This window comes from Eurytemora carolleeae, unplaced genomic scaffold (genome assembly GCF_000591075.1).
Source record: "Eurytemora carolleeae unplaced genomic scaffold, Eaff_2.0 scaffold924, whole genome shotgun sequence".
Classification (NCBI taxonomy): Eukaryota; Metazoa; Arthropoda; class Copepoda; order Calanoida; family Temoridae; genus Eurytemora; species Eurytemora carolleeae.
This window is the reverse complement of record NW_019396884.1, coordinates 1-16,833: the sequence shown is the minus strand read 5'-3', so window position 1 is coordinate 16,833 and position 16,833 is coordinate 1. Positions and strand designations below refer to the sequence as shown.

Sequence of the window (16,833 nt, the reverse complement as noted above, 5' to 3'; positions counted from 1 at the left end):
TAGTTCCAAGTATAGAAGATATCTCTCTTCATAAACTATATTTATATACTAGTTCCAAGTATAGAAGATATCTCTCTTCATAAACTATATTTATATTCTAGTTCCAAGTATAGAAGATATCTCTCTACATAAACTATATTTATATTTTAGTTTCAAGTACAGAAGATATCTCTCTTCATAAACTATATTTATATTTTAGGGAATCCAAACACTATGTTTAAATGGACTCCATGATGATGTATAAAGGGACTCCATAAATCATGAATAAAGGGACTCCCTGAACTGAAAAAAGGAACTGTTCAATATTTAGGTTCACAAGATTTCTATCCAACATTATTCAGAGTTAAGTTCCGACAAATTGCTGTTATAACCGTTAGGGAAAAAGTTTATTAAAATATATATTTAACTAATATGTCACTTTTAAAATACATTCATAATTTCAAATATTAAGTCAGAACTTTGTATTATGATTCTCTAGATAAGGTTTGATCATGATCTACGGATGATCTACGGATTAATTTAATTCCTTTTCCATAAATCGTGATGGTCATACCTTGCAGGGATAACTTTATTTAGGGGATCAAGCATTGATCTTCCAATTGAAAAGTGCCCGAATTTAAAATCAAGATCAAGTGCTCAAGATAGACAATTTCAACACAAAAATTCTGATTTCCGTGTAAGAATCGCCAGCAAACTTTGTATAATTTTTTTCACACGCAGAAAAAAGCACGCTTTTTTTCTTTCTTTGATAAATTTAAAAAAGAAATAATGAACTTTCTAGTCTTCCCTTCTTTGCATTTCTTTTCTGCATATCATACAGGTACATTAATCTTTGATTACATAACATTATTCACTGTTCTGCAATATTATTTTCATTGATTGTATGGGAATTCAGTGACAATTGTGATATCTTCTTTTTTATTTAGTCATGGTGATGCAATACCAGGAAAACCGTAGATTTCGTCTGTTAGAGTTAAGAATTTGTTTTATTGCATACTGTTTGTACTCCCGTATCCTGTATTCAAACATAGAAATGATATTGCATACTGTTTGTACTCCCGTATCCTGTATTCAAACACAGAAATGATATTGCATACTGTTTGTACTCCCGTATCCTGTATTCAAACATAGAAATGATATTGCATACTGTTTGTACTCCCGTATCCTGTATTCAAACATAGAAATGATATTGCATACTGTTTGTACTCCCATATTGTATTCAAACATAGAAATGATATTGCATAGTGTTTGTACTCGGATCCCGTATCCTGTATTCAAACACAGAAATGATATTGCATACTGTGTGTACTCCCGTATCCTGTATTCAAACACAGAAATGATATTGCATACTGTTTGTACTTCCGTATCCTGTTTTCAAACACAGAAATGATATTGCATACTACATGTACTCCCGTATCCTGTATTCAAACACAGAAATGATATTGCATACTGTTTGTACTCCTGTATCCTGTATTCAAACTAAGAAATGATATTGCATACTGTTTGTACTCCCGTTTCCTGTATTCAAACATAGAAATGATATTGCATGCTTTTTGTACTCCCGTATCCTGTATTCAAACATAGAAATGATATTGCATACTGTTTGTACTCCCGATCCTGTATTCAAACATAGAAATGATATTGCATACTGTTTGTACTCCCATATCCTGTATTCAAACATAGAAATGATATTGCATACTGTTTGTACTCCCGTATCCTGTATTAAAACACAGAAATGATATTTAATACTGTTTGTACTCCCGTATCCTGTATTAAAACACAGAAATGATATTGCATACTGATTGTACTCCCGTATCCTGTATTCAAACACAGAAATGATATAGCATACTGTGTGTACTCCCGTATCCTGTATTCAAACACAGAAATGATATTGCATACTGTTTGTACTCCCGTATCCTGTATTAGAAATGATATTGCATACTGTTTGTACTCCCGTATCCTGTATTCAAACATAGAAATGATATTGCATACTGTTTGTACTCCCGTATCCTGTATTCAAACATAGAAATGATATTCCTCTGCAGTGTTTATCTACCAGAAATGTCACAGAACATTATACAACGTTTTGCATAATAACAAAGCAGTCTTTCACCGTAAATAAGTATCAAGCGCTAATTTGAATAATAATAAAGTATTTAACGCTAATTATTAACAAAGACGATTTCGAATTCGTCTATGAATTCCTGTGTTTATTCGTACATTAAAAATCATCATGAATGCATCTAATTATTTATTTTTCTTTGCAGTTTTTTTAATCATTACGACTGGGTAACTAAAACCCACTGTAATGTCTGGAACATTGCTCCCTCTATTTCAGGTTAATATCTATTTTATATATAAAAGCAATAATCTCTGGTCTGTTTGTTTATTTTATGTCTGATCGTAACTCATGAACCCTTTGACCGACTGGAACAAATTGATTGCTAGGTTTATTTTACAGCTAAATCACTATCAAAACAAAAGTTTTCATCTTCTTTTATTTTAAGCCTTAACTTAAGTTTTAATAAACGGACATATCTGAAAAAGTTTTATCCGTATATATATCGGTTGGTATCTATATATAAAGTTGTAATGTCTGTTTTTCTGTCTGGGTGTCTTGATGTTTGTCTGGGTGTCTGTTTGTTTGTCTGATCATAACTCAGGAACCCCTGGACCGATTTGCTTCAAATTTTGATTGGGGAACTCGGGAGACTCACAGGACTTAGGTTTAAGATTTTAAGTTGAGTGGGTCGACTATAGCTTTAAAATCGAAGATATAGTTTCACGTTAAAATCATTCAATTGAGTTAGTTTCCCGTTAAAATCATTCAATTGTGTGGGTACACGGGGGGATTAAATTTTAGTAACCTTGGCAGCGCTGGGTTCCTAAGCTAATAACTAATAAAAAAGTATAATAAATATTTCCTATTCTAAATTTTGTATATTTTAGATTAAATATTTTGTTTCAGCATCAATCGGACATTTTACACCGCAGAAGTATGTTTGGAAACTATGTATTGCTTTACATTCTGCTCCAAGGAAACAGATTAGTTTGAGAATATTTTTAAATCTTTTATTGTATGAATTAACTTTTTATGGAAAAAATATAACGGATGGAAAAAAGTGACCCTCCCTTTCAAAACAGTAGCATTTAAATCTGTCTTCTCAAAGCTAATTGAGATATCCTACTTTTTCTCTCAGAAAATTGATTTTTTTCAATTGAGGTTTTGTGCCATTTAGAGACTATAAACAATATGCAATATTACAATGGAATTTAATGGAAAAATAGAGGTGTTTAAGGGTACAATTGGGAATCGGGCATAATTGAAATTACGTTTACCGCCACTAAAAGTCTGAAATTTAATCCTTTGGTCCAAATCTGTCTGTGGTTCAACTGAAAAATTTAACATTTTAACAATTCTTTAAGTTCTCAACATCCTAGTCTGTTAATATAGATTGCTCCTCTGTCAGATGTACCATACCTATATGTTTAAAAATATTATCAGGTGGATTGGAAAAAATATATATATAAAACTCTGAAATTAATATTTAAAAAGGTTTTTTTGCACTAACCTAAACCTATCTTTAATAAATGTTACAAAGGAATTGTTGCTACTAATACATGTTGTATGTTGTATAATCGTTAATCTCGAACGCTCGATCTCGATATTCAATGTTGGTGCTTTTGAATTTGTGGATACATATTTTATCCCTCAAATAAAGGTATCCCTGCAGGCTATGACTACCACAGGAGATTGAAGAGGAATTACATAAATCTGTATTTCTTTATAAGATGGAGATCAAAGATTGATCCCAAGATTTACAAAACACAACACAAAAGTATTGACTTCAGAGCTGAAAACTTTAGGATGGGATATCCTTAATCATCTTGTTTGTTACGTTTGATAACAATTACAGATGTGATGCTATATCGATTGGACTAATATTAGATTGAACTAAATTCATCTGTTCACAAGCCGGCTTTTAGGACATTTAAGCAAATATAAATTTAATCATGTTAATATGAACTTATTTAAAAACATATTTTATAACATTTGTGAACTATAGCCATTTTGAACGTTAGTTTTAATAAACATTAATCCAAAACTTACGTTCGTTCAATCGATCACTAGTTCAAATAATATGACACCACGAATGCGGGAAAATTAAAAACCAGTTATTCAAAAGTTAAAGAACGCATCTCTAATCTCTAGAAGTTAATCTATAGATTAAATTAGTCTTCAGATTAGCAAAAAGAGAAGATCAAGCATTAATCTCGATATCCACTATTCTAAAGTTTTCATGGTTCAGGGCGCATATTTAAAAATGATTACAAAGTTACAAATCTTTGCAATTTGCCACATTATTAAACAAGAAGACGACAATAATTTCAGCTTTTCACTGTTTGCAGAGTTAAAAGTAAGCTAGAGGGTGAATACTACTTTCCTTTAAATAGTGATAAATTTAATCGTGGATACCATTTTCAATTTGAAAAATGAATTTTTTATTTCTTGTTATTGGCATCACAGCAAAAATATCTTAATCAAATTTCTTTAAAATGTCTACTCCAGCTTTAAGACAAATTATTGCTTTGTCAAAGTTATTTTGGCGCCAGTGCAGATTTAAAATTTCTTTTTTTACAATTTATTTGTGGTTTTGATAAAGCTTTAAAAAGAATGTTTTTTTTATATTTTTAAAGAGAGAAAACGGTTCAACAGATGGCTCTCTTGTCATGCACTTTTAATGTTGCAGAGGTGTTCTCTCTTCTCCTACTATCATTAGGTAATTAGGAGATTCTTTATTTAGGTTATTCGAGTTTTTATTTTTCATGTAGGTCATTAAAGTTTTTTTTTATTTTAAATTTTGGTCATTACAGTTTTTTTAAACTTCTAATTTAGATTTTGATTAATTTTTTATTTAGGGCATTTATATTTTTAAGTATATTTTTTGAGGTCATCAGAGTTTTTATCTTAAGTTTATCTCTCTTCATAAACTATATTTATATACTAGTTCCAAGTATAGAAGATATCTCTCTTCATAAACTATATTTATATTTTAGTTCCAAGTATAGAAGATATCTCTCTACATAAACTATATTTATATTTTAGTTCCAAGTATAGAAGATATCTCTCTTCATAAACTATATTTATATTCTAGTTCCAAGTATAGAAGATATCTCTCTACATAAACTATATTTATATTTTAGTTCCAAGTATAGAAGATATCTCTCTTCATAAACTATATTTATATTCTAGTTCTAAGTATAGAAGATATCTCTCTACATAAACTGTATTTATATTCTAGTTCCAAGTATAGAAGATATCTCTCTTCATAAACTATTTTTATATACTAGTTCCAAATATAGAAGATATCTCTCTTCATAAACTATATTTATATTTTAGTTTCAAGTATAGAAGATATCTCTCTTCATAAACTATATTTATCTTCTAGTTCCAAGTATAGAAGATTTCTCTTCTCATAAACTATATTTATATTCTAGTTCCAAGTATAGAAGATATCTCTCTTCATAAACTATATTTATATACTAGTTCCAAGTATAGAAGATATCTCTCTTCATAAACTATATTTATATCCTAGTTCCAAGTATAGAAGATATCTATCCTCATAAACTATATTTATATTTTAGTTCCAAGTATAGAAGATTTCTCTCTACATAAACTATATTTATATACTAGTTCCAAGTATAGAAGATATCTCTCTTCATAAACTATATTTATATTTTAGTTCCAAGTATAGAAGATATCTCTCTTCATGAACTATATTTATATACTAGTTCCAAGTATAGAAGATATCTCTCTTCATAAACTATATTTATATACTAGTTCCAAGTATAGAAGATATCTCTCTTCAGAAACTATATTTATATACTAGTTCCAAGTATAGGAGATATCTCTCTACATAAACTATATTTATATTCTAGTTCCAAATATAGAAGATATCCCTCTTCATAAACTATATTTATATTTTAATTCCAAGTATAGAAGATAGCTCTCTTCATAAACTATTGTTAACACAAATTCGAAGACGATTTTACCGACTCAGATGCCATAGTCTATTCTCAAGGTGTATGTATCTATTTCCTCCATGAAGCGCCCACATGTTGCCCTCGCTCCTTCGTTCCCTCCTCACCCCTCTACACATCCCAGCCCGGCAGTCAGTTTGAAACACTAGAGATGATCACAACTCCGTCTCTGGGAGCAATCCTGGCTCCTTCATGGTGATGATGCAGATACCTAGCCATCAACAGACGATGCTTACATCCAGCTCAATATTGTTACAAGAGTTCCAAAAGTTCAGGCGAACATTGAGACGCATTCCCTCATATTCGAAACTGATAAGACCGTGATCTCTCCCCTGTTCCAAGTATAAAAGATATCTATCCTCATAAACTATATTTATATTTTAGTTCCAAGTATAGAAGATTTCTCTCTACATAAACTATATTTATATTCTAGTTCCAAGTATAGAAGATATCTATCCTCATAAACTATATTCATATTTTAGTTCCAAGTATAGAAGATTTCTCTCTACATAAACTATATTTATATTTTAGTTCCAAGTATAGAAGATATCTCTCTTCATAAACTATATTTATATCCTAGTTCCAAGTATAGAAGATTTCTCTTCTCATAAACTTTATTTATATACTAGTTCCAAGTATAGAAGATATCTCTCTTTATAAACTATATTTATATACTAGTTCCAAGTATAGGAGATATCTCTCTTCATAAACTATATTTATATTTTAGTTCCAAGTATAAAAGATATCTCTCTTCATAAACTATTGTTAACACAAATTCGAAATATAAGGAAGACGATTTTACCGACTCAGATGCCATAGTCTATTCTCAAGACGTGTGTTTCTATTTCCTCCATGAAGCGCCCACATGTTACCCTCGCTCCTTCGTTCCCTCCTCACCCCTCTACACTCCCAGCCCAGCAGTCAGTTTGAAACACTAGAGATGATCACAACTCCGTCTCTGGGAGCAATCCTGGTTCCTTCATGGTGATGATGCAGATACCTAGCCATCAACAGACGATGCTTACATCCAGCTCAATATTGTTCCAAGAGTTCCAAAAGTTCAGGCGAACATTGAGACGTATTCCCTCATATTCGAAACTGATAAGACTGTGATCTCTCCCCTGTTCCAAGAGTTCCAAAATTGTCAGGCGAACATTGAGACGCATTCCCTCATATTCAAAATTGACAAGACCGCGATCTCTCCCCCTCCTTATCCAAAGCCTGGGGTGAGCGGAAACCTGTTGTTCCAGTTCCTGATGATCAGTATCACCATCATGAAGTTCTACAAATATGTTCCAACTGATGTTCGTCAATAGTTTTCTTTGTTCATTTTTAACCAACCAATTTTACTCAGTCTTTTGCAAATATTTCAAAACTTTTGTTTTTTTAAATAAATGTTAGAAATATCCATTTCAGATATCTTTGTTTTATTATAGTGACTTTTAAAGTCAACAATTATATTTATTTTTTAGTTCCAAGTATAGAAGATATCTCTCTTCATAAACTATATTTATATTTTAGTTCCAAGTATAGAAGATTTCTCTCTTCATAAACTGAGTTTTAGTTCCTTTCTCTTCTTCTCTGTTGGTTATATCTCATCTTCTTATTATCTTCTCAGGAAAGCGAACAGAACAAAAATAATTTTCTTTTTTAAAATAAATTTTTGTGAATTTTGAAACAAATCAGTAAATCCTAAATCAGATTTATTTAAAAGCTTGAATATTAATGTTATATTTGTTTGAAATATATTTCAACATACAGAGAGACCCATAAAATTGTGGAACAGACGTTAGTTGTGATTATGATTAATCCATTGAACATTTCACTAAAAAAGTTGTTTGAGATGCTACTATTTGCTTTATAACATCATCAAATTGTCAAATGCAATCTTCTTTCAATTCCACAGGTTTATAGGTCTATGTTTAGTTAAAGTGAAGTAAATAGATAAACTTTGAATATTAAGTGGTTTAAGTTGGAACGAATTGTTTTCCATGATTAAAATGAAGTTTAAACCCCTGCATTGCGGGAATATAAAACGTTCAAAATCATTATAACCTTGCAATTGAAACTTCTTTTAATACTGCAGCAAAATAAGTTATAACTAGTCACCATTCAGCAACAGGGGCTGAGGCTGCAAGCCCCTTAGACAGTTTTAAAAGATTAAGACCCCCCCTCCTGCAATCACAAAGCACTAACTTTTTTACCACGGGTTCTTATCACTTCTTTTTAGTTTATGACACTCCAGTTGGGGACTCAATCCCCTTTGAAAATAATAGTTTTCACTTCTCCCATGGGGAGGGGGACTTATCCCTCAATAGCCCACCCCCTCCTTGTCTGTATATGACTCTGTTTTGAACAATATTTAAAATCATGTACTTTGAGACGCCATCTTAAATTCTGATTGAGATTAGGACTTGCCGCGTAACCAGTTTAAACAGCTGGGAGCGGAAATCCATGATTTACAAGAAGAGGATTTTAACAGCAAACTTCTTAGCTATAGGAAATCAATCAATAACTTTTAGAAAATAACTTTGTGTCCTTTCAAACATTTTCTGATAAGTTGTGAAAATAACCTAATAGGGCTTGATAAAACTTTAAGATCCTTATATATTAACATTTTAAAAATAGTTTAGCAAATTTTATCATATGGTTTCAGTCTTTATACTGCAGGTTAAAACTTTGTATGATTAAATACAAAAAAATTTGTATTGCCTTTTATTTTTAAGACTAGAAGATTTTCTAAATTTAACTTTTTTTAATTGTAACTGAGTGTAAATGCATGTAGCCAAACGTATTCTTTTTTAGTTTTTAATGACATATTTTGATTCCCCAAATTTTTAAAAGAATTGAAATATTAAAAAGTTTATTAAATTGACATATTATTGTGTGTATATTTGTTCCAGTTATAGCATTGATTAATTGACAAATTCATTGATTAGTTAATTGATTGATTGATTAAAGGATTTGCTATGTATTTCTATTGGAGGCATAACACATATTGTGAACCAGGAATATATTCAGGTAAACTTGAGCATGGGCAAAGAGACACCAAATTTTGTTGGACAAGTCACCCCAGTCGGCCAAATAGATATTCTGGTCGCTGCTAGGGGGTTGGCCTGATTAACCTCTAGGCGTAGCAGTCAGCCTCCTAGTTATTCTAGTCACACAGCTAGGCTTGGTCTGATTAAAACTCCAAACTCAGCAGTCTCCCTCATTGATACTCTAGTCGCCGAAGTCGGCAAATTCAGAAAATACTTATTTAAAGGGAGTGACCGGTAATGTATTGAAGTTGAACTGAGAATATGGTTTTGTGGAGAATTTTTAAAAAAATCTTTCACAGCTATGAGACGTTTTACGGTGCATATTTGTACGTGCAAATTCAATCTTTAAAATCCTCATAGATTGTTCATTCTTCAGGGATGATTTGAGAATCGTGTTTCAAACAAATTATTCAATAACAACAACAAAAATGTAGTAAATATTCTACAGTAAACTAAACAGGTTGTTGAGGAACAGGTTGAGAAAATGAAAATTAACTTTTGTCATCGAAAATTAGTAATCTTATTCAGTAATTGGTTTCTGTAAGGTCTCATTGTTCACAAACATTTTCTTTAGATTTCCTGGAATTTATATTGAAAAGATGACATTTGAAGAAATCTTCGAACAAATTAATAAAGAATAATAAATTCAATTCAATGATGAAAAACAAATAATTAATTTTAACAGAGATTTATTGAGAAAATTTCAATTTAGAAACATGTTCCTAAACATCTAATTAGTTTACTGTAGGATTAATTATTACATTTGTTGTCGTTGGTTTTAATAATTAAAAAAATCAATTCTCAAATCGCAACCACCCAAATGGATGATTTTAAAGGTCTTAAATGAATCCTAAAAAATGTCTTTACAATGCTACATTTTCATTTTATCTACCATACATTGCCGGTCACTCCCTTTAAAAAAAATGGTCTAGTCTTTTTAAAATAATAAATAATTGATAAAATGGGTATCAATCATTATGTTTTAAATTTTTAGTGTTTTCGTTGTTTGAGTATACGGTGGTGCTGAGTAATATGGGATACCATTTCACTTCGTTCTGGGACTTCTATAATGTTTACATATCACTAGGTCAGTTTTAGTACTGTAGTCTCAGAGTTGAGACGTAGAGCGGTTTTACACTTTTCTTGTAATTAATTACCTTCTATTTATATCTGTATAGTGTATACTGTGAATATAGTACTTCAGAGATGGAATTTAAAGAATTTGAGCCGCGGTTTGAATCCGCCAAAATCCGCCAAAACCCGGTTTAAATTTAGCGCCGGCTTAAATCTTGAAACATTTGATACAATTTTAAGTGGAACCAACCATATTTAAGCCGCGGCTTAAATTTAAACCGCCGCGCAAATTCTTTAAATTCGGCCACTGGATAATGAAACATCAATTATTTAAAACCAATAAATCATATTTTTAATTCTCAATTTTATTTTAGGAACAGAGTTCGGGTGTAACTCTTGCTGATATAGTTTTCTACTCATCATCATAGCTCACATAGTTCTGTTATGCCTTTAGTTTGTGACCATGTTCTGTTTTATATTTTTTATTATTTCAAGTTCTTGTAGTTTTCTGGTTTATCATACCTTACTCTTCATCTATTCCTTGTTATTTTATGCACCAGACTTGTCACTCCATAAATGGAGAGTTGTTTAAAAATATGTCTACAGTCTCTCAAGAAATCGCTGCAAAAATAAATGTATTTCTCTGTTATTTAACATCTAGCAATAAAATATACATAATTAATAATTTACATTTGAACACTGGATTTAACCCGTCTTGTTTGACCAGAAAAAAATCAGAAATAGCGTTTGGCGAAATGAATATTAAAGTTTTTATTGGAAAAAAGCTAGCTTAAGATTTTTTTATTTGAGACGGATATTATCAATTTATTTTGATGTTTAACAGTTGCAAATTAGAAAATCTTTTAATGCAAATTTCCCATCTTCAAGACTTTATAAAGACGACGTTCATTCAACTTTACAAAGGTTAAGACACTTAATTGAGCAGGTTGCAACATTATTCTTAAAACGACAAGAAAAATTGTGAGAAATGAATTAGTTAATTTAAAAAAGATGACTAGCTTGGAGCCTAGGATCATTATTTTAAAGAAAATATTTTTTTGCTCCTTAAATTAAAATTACTTTTACAAATTATTTTGACATTTACAAATACTAAATTATCATAGATAACAATTTTGCAGGTTCAATAATTCAACTGTTGAGTTTGGTTGCAATGAAAGGTCTGGATGGGCTCGGACAAACTAATTTAGATTTTATGTGATAATTCACAGATTTGTTCCAAGAGGGTTCCATTAGGTTATTCCACAGGTTTCTAGAGCATAAATGCGTTATTAAGGCTTATATCCAAGAGTTTATCAAGGGGTATATCAAGAGGCATGTCATCAAGGGCATATCATCAAGGGGTATATCAAGGGAAATGTCATCAATGGCATATCATCAAGGGGTATATCATCAAGGGGTATATCATCAAGGGGTATATATCAAGGTATATATCAAGGTATATATCAAGATGAATGGTATATCATCAAGGGGTACATCAAATGTGTTATCAAGGGGTATATCAAAGGGCATGGCATCAAGGGGTATATCAAGGGGTTTATCAAGGGGAATTTCATCAAGGGGTAGTTTAATGGGTCTATCATCAAGGTGTATATCATCAAGGGGCAAATAATCAAGGACATATCAAAAAGGGGTATATCAAGGGGTATATCATCAAGGGGTATGACTACCTAGCAACTATTCCACGAAGATTAGACATGAAATGAATACCTAGCAACTATTCCATGAAGATTAGACATGACGTGAATACCTAGCAATTATTCCATGAAAATTAGACATGAAATGAATACCTAGCCACAATTCCATGAAGATTAGACATGAAATGAATACCTAGCAACTATTCCATGAAGATTAGACATGAAATGAATACCTAGCAACTATTCCATGAAGATTAGACATGAAATGAATACATAGCAACTATTCCATGAAGTCTAGACATGAAATAAATACCTAGCAACTATTCCATGAAGATTAGACATGAAATGAATACCTAGCAACTATTCCATGAAGATTCGACATGAAATGTATACCTAGCAACTATTCTATGAAGATTAGACATGATTTGAATATGTAGCAACTATTCCATGAAGATTAGACATGTATAAATACCTAGCAACTATTCAATGAAGTCTAGACATGAAATGAATACCTAGCAACTATTCCTGCAGATTAGACATGAAATGAATACCTAGAAACTATTCCATGAAGTCTAGACATGAATGAATACCTAGCAACTATTCCATGAAGTCTAGGCATGAAATCAGTAACTAGCAACTATTCCATGAAGATTAGACATGAAAAGAATACCTAGCAACTATTCCATGAAGATTAGACATGAAATGAAAGCAGTCTGGAGCAAGCAAACCAAGATCTAAAGTTAAGCGTCCACTTTCCATTCTAGGTGGTAATCGACCCTAAACAAATAACACAAGCTTACTATTTTTTCAAAAGTATATTTGAATTTCAATAAATGTTTACATTTTCGATGTAAAAAAAATGTGTGTACACTGTTCAGTTCAGTACAGTTTTAAAGTGCTCTAATTGTTCCATACACGAGTATACCTATACTTTAGTATATTAGAAAGGCTTTTATAACATGCTCTGTACTCCAGTAAGATGGAACGTGCTCTATTTTACCTGTACATTTGGAAGGTGATCAACATGATACGGAAACGTGATACCTGTTTAGCTGGATCATACTGATTATACCTTTAAAGAGGTAATCTGCACTAACTGTAAAGCTGTAACATGCTCTATTATCCCTGTAAAGCTTTATCAGTAAGGATGTAACGTGCTTAGTATACCTGTACTGCTGTAATGTGCTCTAACATACATATACAGCTGTAACATGCTCTAGTATACATATACAGCTGTAACATGCTCTATTATACATATACAGCTGTAACATGCTCTAGTATACATATACAGCTGTAACATGCTCTATTATACATGTAAAGCTTTAACAAACTCTATAAGTATATCAGTAAGGATGTAACGTGCTTAGTATACCTGTACTGCTATAATTTGCTCTATATACATTTACAGCTGTAGCAAACTCTAGTTTATCTGTAAGAGTGTACCTTGCTCAGTATTCCTGTACATCTGTAACGTGCTCTAGTATACTGTAATGTGCTCTCTTATAACTCTTAAGCTGTAAGAAACTCTGGCATATCTGTAAGGATGTAACATGCTCAGTATACCTGTATACAGACTTAACGTGCTCTAGTGTATTTGTACAGTTGTACCGTGATTTTGTATACCTGTACAGCTGGAACGTACTCCACGGTAAACAGGTCATTGTTAAACTTGGGCATTCTGGAGATACTCTTCACCTGATCTCTAAATAGTTAAACAATTATACAATTAATTCAATATTAAATTTTTATATTCAACTAAAGAGAACGCTTCCAACATTTTGAAATAAATAGATAAAGGAATGAAAGGATAAATATATAAAAAGAAAATAAATGAATGGATAAATTAATAAATGAATAAATGAATAAACAAAAGAAAAAATAAATAAATAAGTGAATGAATGAAAAGATTAATTAATAAATAAATGAATGAAGATAGAATAAATAAATAAATGAATTAAAGGAAAAATAAATAAATAAAGAAATAAATAAATGAATGAAAGCATAAATAAATGAATGATTGACGAAAAGGTTAAATAAATAAATAAATAAATGAATGAAAAGATAAATAAATAAATGTATGAATGTATGAAATTATAAATAAATAAATAAAGGAATGAATGAAAGGATAAATGAATAAAGAAATATATGACTGAACGGATTAATAAATAAATAAATGAATGAAGAAATGAAGAGGTATACAAATAAATAACTATATGAATGAAAGGATAGATAAAAAATTAATAAATGTAAGGATAAATAAATAAAAAAAACCGAATGAATGAAGGAATAAAAAAATAAAAAATGAACGGCTTAAAGGACAACTAAATAAAATAAATGAAGGAATGAAAGGATACANTAAATAAATAAATGAAGAAATGAAAGGATAAGGTAATAAACAAATGAATGAATGAAAGAAAATGTAAATAAATGAAATAAATAGATAAAGGAAGGAAAGGTTAAATATTTAAATAAAAGAATAAATAAAAGGATAAATAAATAATAAAGGAATGAATGAAAGGATAAATAGATAAATAAATAAAGGATGAATGAAAGGATGAATAGATAAATAAATAAAAAATGAATGAAAGGATACAATAAATAACTGAACGAATAAAAGGATGAATAAATAAATAATTAACTAAATGAAAGGATAAATAGATTCATAATTAAATGAATGAATTAAAGAATAAATGAATAAATAGATAAACCTGTAAGAATGAACTAGTCCTCTGACCCTTCTTCTCTCTCCTGAATATGAATTTTCGAACAAGCAGGGGCACTCATAATAGTTAGCTACACCACACTCCAGGGGTCTATCCTCTGTATAGATAATAGTTAGCTATACCACACTCCAGAGGTCTATCCTCTGTATAGATAATAGTTAGCTACACCACACTCCAGGGGTCTATCCTCTATAAAGATAATAGTTAGCTACACCACACTCCAGGGGTCTATGGTCTATATAGATAATAGTTAGCTGCTACACACTCCAGGGGTCTATCCTCTATATAGATAATAGTTAGCTACACCACACTCCAGGGGTCTATCCTCTATATAGATAATAGTTAGCTACACCACACTCCAGGGGTCTATCCTCTATATAGATAATAGTTAGCTAACACCATACTCCAGGGGTCTATCCTCTATATAGATAATAGTTATCTATACCACACTCCAGGGGTTTATCCTCTATATAGAAAATAGTTAGCTACACCACACTCCATGGGTGTATCCTCTATATAGATAATAGCTAGCTACAACACACTCCATGGGTATATCCTCTATATAGATAATAGCTAGCTATACCATACTCCAGGGGTCTATCCTCTATACAGGTAATAGATTAGAGGGAGGGATTCATCTATCCTCTATACAGATAATATATTAAAGGGAGTGTTCATCTATCCTCTATGCAGGTAATAGATTAAAAGGAGTGTTCATATATCCTCTTTACAGATAATAGATTAGTGGGAGTGTTCATCTATCCTCTATACAGATAATAGATTAAAGGGAGTGTTCATCTATCCTCTATACAGGTAATAGATTAAAGGGAGTGTTCATCTATCCTCTTTACAGGTAATAGATTAAAAGGAGTGTTCATCTTTCCTCTATACAGATAATAGATTAAAGGAGGGAGTGTTCATCTATCCTCTTTACAGATAACAGATTAGAGGGAGTGTTCATCTATCCTCTATACAGGTAATAGATTAAAGGGAGTGTTCATCTATCCTCTTTACAGGTAATAGATTAAAAGGAGTGTTCATCTTTCCTCTATACAGATAATAGATTAAAGGGAGTGTTCAACTATCCTCTATACAGATAAAAGATTAAAGGGAGTGTTCATCTATCCTCTACATAGGTAATAGATTAAATGGAGTGTTCATCTATCCTCTTTACAGATAATAGATTAGAGGGAGTGTTCATCTATCCTCTTTACAGATAATAGATTAGAGGGAGTGTTCATCTTTCCTCTATACAGATAATAGATTAAAGGGAGTGTTCATCTATCCTCTATACAGGTAATAGATTAAAGGTAGTGTTCATCTATCCTTTATACAGATAATAGATTAAAGGGAGTGTTAATCTATCCTCTATACAGATAATAGATTAAAGAGAGTGTTCATCTATCCTCTATACAGGAAATAGATTAAAGGGAGTGTTCATCTATCCTCTATACAGATAATAGATTAAAGGGAGTGTTTATCTATCCTCTATACAGATAATAGATTAAAGGGAGTGTTCATCTATCCTCTATACAGATAATAGATTAAAGGGAGTGTTAATCTATCCTCTATACAGATAATAGATTAAAGGGAGTGTTCATATAACCTCTATACAGATAATAGATTAAAGGGAGTGTTCATATATCCTCTATACAGATAACAGATTAGTGGGAGTGTTAATCTATCCTCTGTACAGATAATAGATTAAAGGGAGTGTTCATCTATCCTCTATACAGGTAATAGATTAAAGGGAGTGTTTATCTTTCCTCTTTACAGGTAATAGATTAAAAGAAGTGTTCATCTTTCCTCTATACAGATAATAGATTAAAGGGAGTGTTCATCTATCCTCTACATAGGTAATAGATTAAAAGGAGTGTTCATCTATCCTCTTTACAGATAATAGATTAGAGGGAGTGTTCATCTATCCTCTTTACAGATAATTGATTAGAGGGAGTGTTCATCTTTCCTCTTTACATACAGATAATAGAGTAAAGGGAATGTTCATCTATCCTCTATACAGGTAATAGATTAAAGGGAGTGTTCATCTATCCTTTATACAGATAATAGATTAAAGAGAGTGTTCATCTATCCTCTATACAGATTATAGATTAAAGAGAGTGTTCATCTATCCTCTATACAGGAAATAGATTAAAGGGAGTGTTCATCTATCCTCTATACAGATAATAGATTAAAGGAAGTGTTCATCTATCCTCTATACAGATAATAGATTAAAGGGAGTGTTCATCTATCCTCTATACAGATAATAGATTAAAGGGAGTGTTAATCTATCCTCTATAC

General features: G+C 31.1%; 2 protein-coding genes across 2 annotated transcripts in view; one reads left to right on the top strand and one right to left on the bottom strand.

The window, feature by feature from the left end:
* Positions 1 to 10,842, top strand: part of LOC111709724 (post-GPI attachment to proteins factor 2) — a 16,634-nt gene extending 5,792 nt beyond the window's left edge. The window contains exons 3-13 of the mRNA XM_023483612.1: positions 271 to 377; positions 782 to 820; positions 2,268 to 2,338; positions 2,969 to 3,038; positions 3,455 to 3,505; positions 4,699 to 4,781; positions 7,564 to 7,660; positions 8,454 to 8,542; positions 9,004 to 9,063; positions 10,078 to 10,170; positions 10,532 to 10,842. Of these exons, the coding sequence (XP_023339380.1) occupies positions 271 to 377; positions 782 to 820; positions 2,268 to 2,338; positions 2,969 to 3,038; positions 3,455 to 3,505; positions 4,699 to 4,781; positions 7,564 to 7,660; positions 8,454 to 8,542; positions 9,004 to 9,063; positions 10,078 to 10,170; positions 10,532 to 10,560 (789 nt within the window). The 3' untranslated portion in view covers positions 10,561 to 10,842. The remainder of the gene's footprint in view (positions 1 to 270; positions 378 to 781; positions 821 to 2,267; positions 2,339 to 2,968; positions 3,039 to 3,454; positions 3,506 to 4,698; positions 4,782 to 7,563; positions 7,661 to 8,453; positions 8,543 to 9,003; positions 9,064 to 10,077; positions 10,171 to 10,531) is intronic.
* Positions 10,776 to 14,630, bottom strand: LOC111709727 (phospholipase B1, membrane-associated; the record flags this gene model as incomplete). The annotated part of the gene is given in 4 exon segments (XM_023483615.1): positions 10,776 to 11,427; positions 12,483 to 12,589; positions 13,436 to 13,514; positions 14,521 to 14,630. Coding segments are annotated over 4 exon segments (417 nt in total), but the record flags the coding sequence as incomplete, so codon positions are not given.
* Between the last annotated feature and the right edge of the window lie 2,203 nt (positions 14,631 to 16,833).